Genomic DNA, 6,771 nt, shown 5'->3' with positions numbered 1-6,771 from the left:
GTCACGTGCGTGGTAGAGGGGGGACAGGCCACGTGCGTGGGAGAGGGGGGGGCAGGTCACGTGCGTGGGAGAGGGGGGGCAGGTCACGTGCGTGGGAGAGGGGGGGCAGGTCACGTGCGTGGGAGAGGGGGGGCAGGCCACGTGCGTGGGAGAGGGGGGGCAGGCCACGTGCGTGGGAGAGGGGGGGCAGGTCACGTGCGTGGGAGAGGGGGGGCAGGCCACGTGCGTGGGAGAGGGGGGGCAGGCCACGTGCGTGGGAGAGGGGGGGCAGGCCACGTGCGTGACAAGCGGACGGATCGGAGACAGTGCGGCGTGGTGCATCGATGCCAAGTCGTCTCGGTCAGTCGACCATCACCCCCCGTTGGCACCTTGCTGCGCCTGTTGCCGTGACCTCCTTTGCCAGCGCAGCCCTTCGACTCCTCACGTGGCCTCAAAAGTGCACCCAGCATGGCACAAGCGCCGTGGTGACGTCACCGCCACTTCGAGGTGCGCGGCTGTTGTATATATTGTATTTTTTGAACGGCGCTGAATGGGTTCTTATGGTGGCCTAAACCCGCTGAATTTCAAGTCACGCAGGACAGCGCTGAGGTTTCTGGACCACTGGTGGAAATTCCACATTCCTATAACGGGAGTCGGATATTTCCCCACGGTGCGCCGCGTTGAGTGATGTGTATTGTCTCGAAGTGCCACTTTATTTATAGACTCCGGAGGGATGATTATTGTCCTGAGTGGACGTCTGACCGCACGGTCTGTCATTTTTAAAGTCGTCTGGATAAAATAGTTTTTGTTATTTATGGAATAAGTCAATCTTTTGGCACGTACTATTGCACCATGCTACGTACGTACTATTGCACGAGAAATTATCTGCCTTGCCTGGTATACAGGAGTTCGTGGGTTCCATCCCAACCCTGACACCTGTACATTTGGAGTTTGCGTGTCTATGTCGCCGTGGTCAGGTGAATTTTTCTCCGGGTCCTCGGGGTTTCCCTCCACATTTAGAAACATGCCTTTAGAGGATTTAGCTGCTGTCATTTTCTACATGATAAACCACTTCGTTGAGCCATCATTTGTGGCCAGGTCGCTTCTGAAAACATAACTATAGCTCAGTGGGCCTTACCTGGTAAAATAAAGACACAGTAAAACCTTGGATTGCGAGTAACTTGGTCTGCGAGTGTTTTGCAAGACGAGCATTTTTTTAAAATAAATATTAATTTGATAAACGAGCGAGGTCTTGCAATACGAGTAGTACGTGTATACGCTTTGTCTGCCGAGCGTCACGTGATCACAACTGATATTCGAGTGCTTTGATATACGAATTTTGCTCGCAATCCAAGGTTTTACTGTAGTTTTTATCACCATGAATGATTAAAGTCAGTGATTTCCTGCATAAATGAGTATCCAGACAGACGGTGCTTATCTTCTGTTTACAGCCCTGAGCCAGTGGTGGAAATTGCACATTGCTATGCTGGGGACGAGACTTATCATTAGGGGCCGACCATAAATGACGTCACGCGATTTTGACCGATTTTTGACCCCCCCTCGTCACATGGCGTCACAAAAAGTCAGACCCCCCGCTCAAATATGACGTCACAAAGCTCTGCCCCCCCCCCAACCATATTTCCATTTTAAAAATAAAACATGCTTCAAATCACTTTAAACTATTGTCATTGTAGTGCGTATTTAATGTGGCGCTGCACTCTGATGTTGTAGGAGAAAACATTAAAAAGGAATCGTTGGGAAGCTGAAATTTAGCATAAAATTCACTTGAAAATATTCAGCGTCTAACTAAAACTGCAGATGTTCAGAATATTATATTGAAATTTTCTAATAAATATCAAATATTTAAAGTAATTATAACTATAAAAAATACTTTAAACTTTGTAGTAGAACGAAGCAAAATGGAGAGTACAATTATAACAATCACATATTCATTTCACAGAATGAAAAGCCTGATATAATCATTAGAATAAAAATGTTTAATAACAATCATTCAAATAAATTACTAATTGTATGATTCTCCATTCTCCCATGGAGAAGCAAAATGCTCCTTCATGGAATAAATGAAAGGTGACCTTTGTAAATTTAAATAATCAAATAGTTAAAATGAAATTTTGTGTTGTTATAACAATCCTATTTAATTTATATCTATTTAAACTTGCGCATTTTGATGTGACGTCACATTTCTCGAACCCTCCCTCCTCCCCTCGCCACACATCGTCACAAATGTCTGACCCCCCCCCCCAAATGTGTGACGTCATTTATGGACGGCCCCTTAGGCCATCATTGCTGACTTCACAAAGCGGTATTAATTTTATCGGCCGTGGAGAGATGATGGGATTGAGTTAAATAACCACCTATGAGAATATGAACTCGCAACCTCCCCATTGCAAGCCGCTCGTTCTGCGGCTGAGCCGTCTGTACCGCTGAGCCACATGTCAACAGAAACGTGGATAAGTTGGTTGACATACCATGCACCAGTAAAAAGAAAAACTCAGTGATTATACCCGCGATTAACCACATCTGAAAGGTCTCTGAATTTCAGCATCCAAAATCATCGGAACTACCCAGGTGAGTGGCTGTTTACAAATGAGCTCACAGTGACGGGTGAGAAACAACATGGGTAGGTGAGTGTAATTGGAAGTTGAGTTCCCAAAGAATCCCTGCTGGGACTTGTTCCCAATAACAGCTGCTAGGCTATTCACAGATGAGTGGGTATTGACAGATGAGAGCCATTAATATATATAGAGATCCCGTATATACAAGACTCCGTGTGAAACACGTGCCGATATTTATTCTGCCGTAGCATTGCATTTGTATGCGATGACAGATTTCGGTGCAGGTTAATAGATCGCATGCTTTGTGTGGCTGTGCTGCTGAATGTGGCTGTGATCATTAATTTATTTTGGACAATAACGTGATTACAGGGGGCAAAATCGATGTCTTCCTCATTAATATTTCATGCATTGTCTCGTGCATAAAATACAAGTTGGATTCATATTACGTCTGAATGCGACCACATGCTCAAGGCGTGGCACAGAAACAGTAGGTATATGTAATGAAATATATAAAGAAAAGGCGGTTAGTCATAGACAGAGGATAAGATTATGGTCTAGCTTATAGCTTGAACAGGAGCAGGGAGTTGAGCAGAGGTCCCCAACCCCCAGGCCGTGGACCGGCACCAGTCCGTGGCCTGTTAGGAACCGGGCCGCACAGCAGCAGGAGGTGAGAGCGGTGAGTCCGCGTGTGTACACACTCTACACACCGCATAGTGGTGAGCGGTGAGTACGCGCGTGGCCCGCCCATCGTTTTATTGACCACTTCCGTCCGTGCTTCTTTCCCGCACCGCGCACTTGTCTCAGTCACAGTGTTGGTGAGCCCACAAGCTGCTAACCCCTAGCCAAAATTAGTAAAAAAAACAAACGTTGCCGGAGAGCTTCTTTGAAAAGTGACCCAATGATGAACCCCCACCCCCCGGTCCGTGAAAAAATTGTCTTCCACGAAACCGGTCGCTGGTGCCAAAAAGGTTGGGGACCGCTGTCCTCCAGGACATCTGTGGAAGTTATCTTAAGAGCTCATCAAATTCCTCCGGTGTACATAAATATTGTGATTCTGTTTGGGGGATGGCAGTTTCAGACGATGGGGTGAGCGGAGGAAAATTTTGAATCCACCAACCAATGAGTTTTTCCGACCAGCGATGCATTACAGTGTTTGTTCAGAAACGCAAACTCTGTACTGGTTTTGATCTCCTGGGTCTCATCGGCAGCCTGTTTACCACGTGGTCCCCGACAGCTATTGTCAGGGTCGGGATCAGTGGCTGCTCGCCAACTCTCCCAGTTTAACCTTGCGTTACAGCCATAACACCAATTAAACCTTTTCAATTAATTGAAGAAACTTCAGCCTCGTAACCTAGTTCAAAAAGTGTGAACTGTGAATCCTTTAATTGGTGTGAAGATTCTGGCCTTTTTTTTGCTGAAAGATTTCATCAAGGTGAAAATGAATCACATCAGGGGCAGTGTTATTCCTCTTCCCAGGAATTACTTTATTTTGCCCTATATTCACGTTTCAGTATTTTCATCCACACCTTTACCACACGTCCATCTCCTTCGCACTCCGCCATGAGCAGTGGGTCCCCACACCACCAAAAAATACAAAAATACCTCCATTCGAAGACCCCCATGAATGCACATCCCCCCTCCCTCCGCCCTATGCAGCATCTTGAGATGCGGTCACATTTAGACAATTCATAAATCCAAATTGTCTTCTGTAGTTACCCCTGACCCCTATTAGTATAATTGGGTTATTTTGTGGCAAATTCCTGCTCCCGTGACTAATGAGCTGGATGGACTGGGCTGCCTTCTTGAGATCTACTAATGAAGTATATTCATCGTGGAGGAATTCCCTGCGTGCGCTCAAAGTTGCAGGGCCCTGCTTCGTTTTCACCGTTTGCTTCTCGGGCATGTGGGAATAAAGGTGGCGCGCGTGCGCGGGTGCACGCGCGTGTGTACCCCGCTGGTAGTGTAGTGGTTTTCGCACTGCGCTACGAACCCTGCGACCCGGGTTAGATTCCCGCTCACGGCCAACACCAGTGACGATTATCTGAACTGGTCCTAGGCCTCCCCTAGGTCGACTCAGCCACAAATGAGTACTTTGTGTGAAGTGTAAACATTGCCACTAGGGAGACAAAGGCGGCCGGGCGTGGTGTTGGCCAGTCCCCCCTCGTGTGCTGTTCCAGCCGTCATAGGTGCTCGCTAGCAGCACTTGCCCTAACAGTCTGTTAAGGCTTTACGGGGGATCTTTGTCTTTGTGTCCCCCGCTATGTGCGTTGGCAGTCGCAACCCCGGCGGCTCGGTATTAATGGGTCACGTTTGCATGTTTGCGTCATTGGCCTAGTTGGGGTGGTGCGGTCCTATTTTTTTTATTAAATCTTTTTCCAGATCCTGCAGTTTGTGCAACGTTGATTCACAACTGAAATGTCAAGGTCTGCTCTTACGGTCTACTAACCATCTGGCGTTACGTCTCACCGACCTCTGGGTTGCTCTACGATGCCTGTATAGAAACTCTGCCCTCCTCCAATCTGCACACGTGCATCACCCATTGCTAACGTCTTCCTCTCATTAAATCTACAATAATTTATTTGCGCGTTGTATTCACAACTTCCATATTATCCTGACCATATTCTTCCGTGAATTTCTTGCACATGCTCTTACATTTGAAGACCAGAAACGTGTTTTTGGTTGCTTTTGTTGAATCCATCTAAGCTATCTGGCCCATATATTGACACAGACATTACTCCTGCCTCTCTATCAACACCGAAGTTGAACTATCACCTTTACCAAAGTGGTTTCTGTAGTCCATAAAAGCCCGCAATGTTAATACATCTCTCATCACAATTCCATGTGTTTTGCAAATTGTTTATCCACATAAATCATACTCTGCAGATGTTGGATAGCTTTTTAAAATTGTACACTCACCTCTGTTTTTTTATTTCATTCATTTCAGCTGAAAAATTGCCCGACCATCAAACAAGAAAACTAAACTGGCACTTAAAATTCTGCAACACTCACGAATTGTCACCGACACCACCACCACGAACAATGAAGCGGATCGTGAAACCGATCCGGACCTGGATCAGCATCGCCCCACGCACACTGCAGGGCGCAGCACCGTGCCCTGGCTGGCACCGGCCGTCGCTTAACAATTTAAACCTCCGCAGAAGTTTTCCGGACGGTCCGTCCGTCATTTCCCTGGCGGCGGGGTCCATTGAAAGCACAGGCAGCGGCACGCCGTTTCAGAGGCCGTGCCAAGAACGATCTCTGGACGGCCTGTGGTGTCAGGGTCGGACAGCAGCCCGACAAAGGAGCGCAGCACGATCCAGAACATCGGGGCATGGCAGCCTCACCGGGCCGAGGTGGCCCTCGCCTCCGCGAGACTTCTCGACCTGGATTTGGTCTCCGCGCGCCGGCCGTCCTGTGCCCCCCATCGAGAGTGAAATGACGCGGGCGCGGTCAGCGACTGCGCCTCGAGCCAGGGGGGCGTCTGGAGCCGGGGCGGCCGAGGGTGCGGGAGGGGACGATGGTGACGGCCTTGTCGGCCGTGGCGAAGACGTGGGAGGATGCGGGAGAAGGGAGACGGCGCTGGGCTGCGTCCGCTCATGGAGCAGACGATTCCGAGCGGCGGGAATCTCCGAGCCGTGGGAGTCGGCCGCCTACATTGTCGCGCACGTGCTTGGGGCTAAGACGGTGAGGCTGGCGCCACTCGCGGTCGGTCCCAGGGGCGGGCCTCCCTTAGACGACTTTCCTCACGGCAAAATGTATTAGCTTTTCACTTTGGTTCATGTTTGTGTGCAGTGTTTTCTATTTTTCCTGTAACGCGGTTGTTTTTGTCCTGATTTCTAATTGGGTTTTTTTATTGCGCTTGTTGAAATTTGCTTCATTATACTGTTGTGTTTTATTTCATTTAATTAATTTTGTATTTTCTGGTGAGCCGGGTCACTCTTGCAAACGAGACTATCGTGGCCGCGAGAGTTATCCCCTGGCTAAGCAGACAAATCGGAAGTTGAAACGAATGCTGCCGACTTACCACGCGTTCGTGGGAAGAGAGACCCAGTCGGTCAAAGTCGGTGCGGATTTGGCTTAAACAGATGCTGCTGGATAATAATGGTCTGAAAAAGCCGCTCGTCCGAAAAGCGAAAAAAAACACGCGTGCTCTATTTGTTCGGGGAGACGCGTAACTGGGGGGGGTGGGTGGTTTTGTTTCACAGGACTGCGCCGT

General features: G+C 48.6%; 1 protein-coding gene across 4 annotated transcripts in view; it reads left to right on the top strand.

Moving 5' to 3' along the window:
* Window positions 1-267: 267 nt before the first annotated feature.
* HEMK1 (HemK methyltransferase family member 1) overlaps window positions 268-6,771 on the top strand; it is a 43,699-nt gene continuing 37,195 nt past the window's right edge. For 3 of the 4 annotated variants that reach the window (XM_061562806.1, XM_061562805.1, XM_061562807.1), the window contains exons 1-2: window positions 268-486; window positions 5,500-6,239. In XM_061562806.1, the coding sequence (XP_061418790.1) occupies window positions 324-486; window positions 5,500-6,239 (903 nt within the window). In that variant the 5' untranslated portion in view covers window positions 268-323. The remainder of the gene's footprint in view (window positions 487-5,499; window positions 6,240-6,771) is intronic. The other variant, XM_061562809.1, reaches the window with a different exon arrangement.

Source organism: Lethenteron reissneri, chromosome 30 (assembly GCF_015708825.2).
Source record: "Lethenteron reissneri isolate LAM-NWPU_2019-01 chromosome 30, ASM1570882v1, whole genome shotgun sequence".
NCBI classification, from domain to species: Eukaryota; Metazoa; Chordata; class Hyperoartia; order Petromyzontiformes; family Petromyzontidae; genus Lethenteron; species Lethenteron reissneri.
This window is presented reverse-complemented; position numbering and strand designations above follow the sequence as displayed.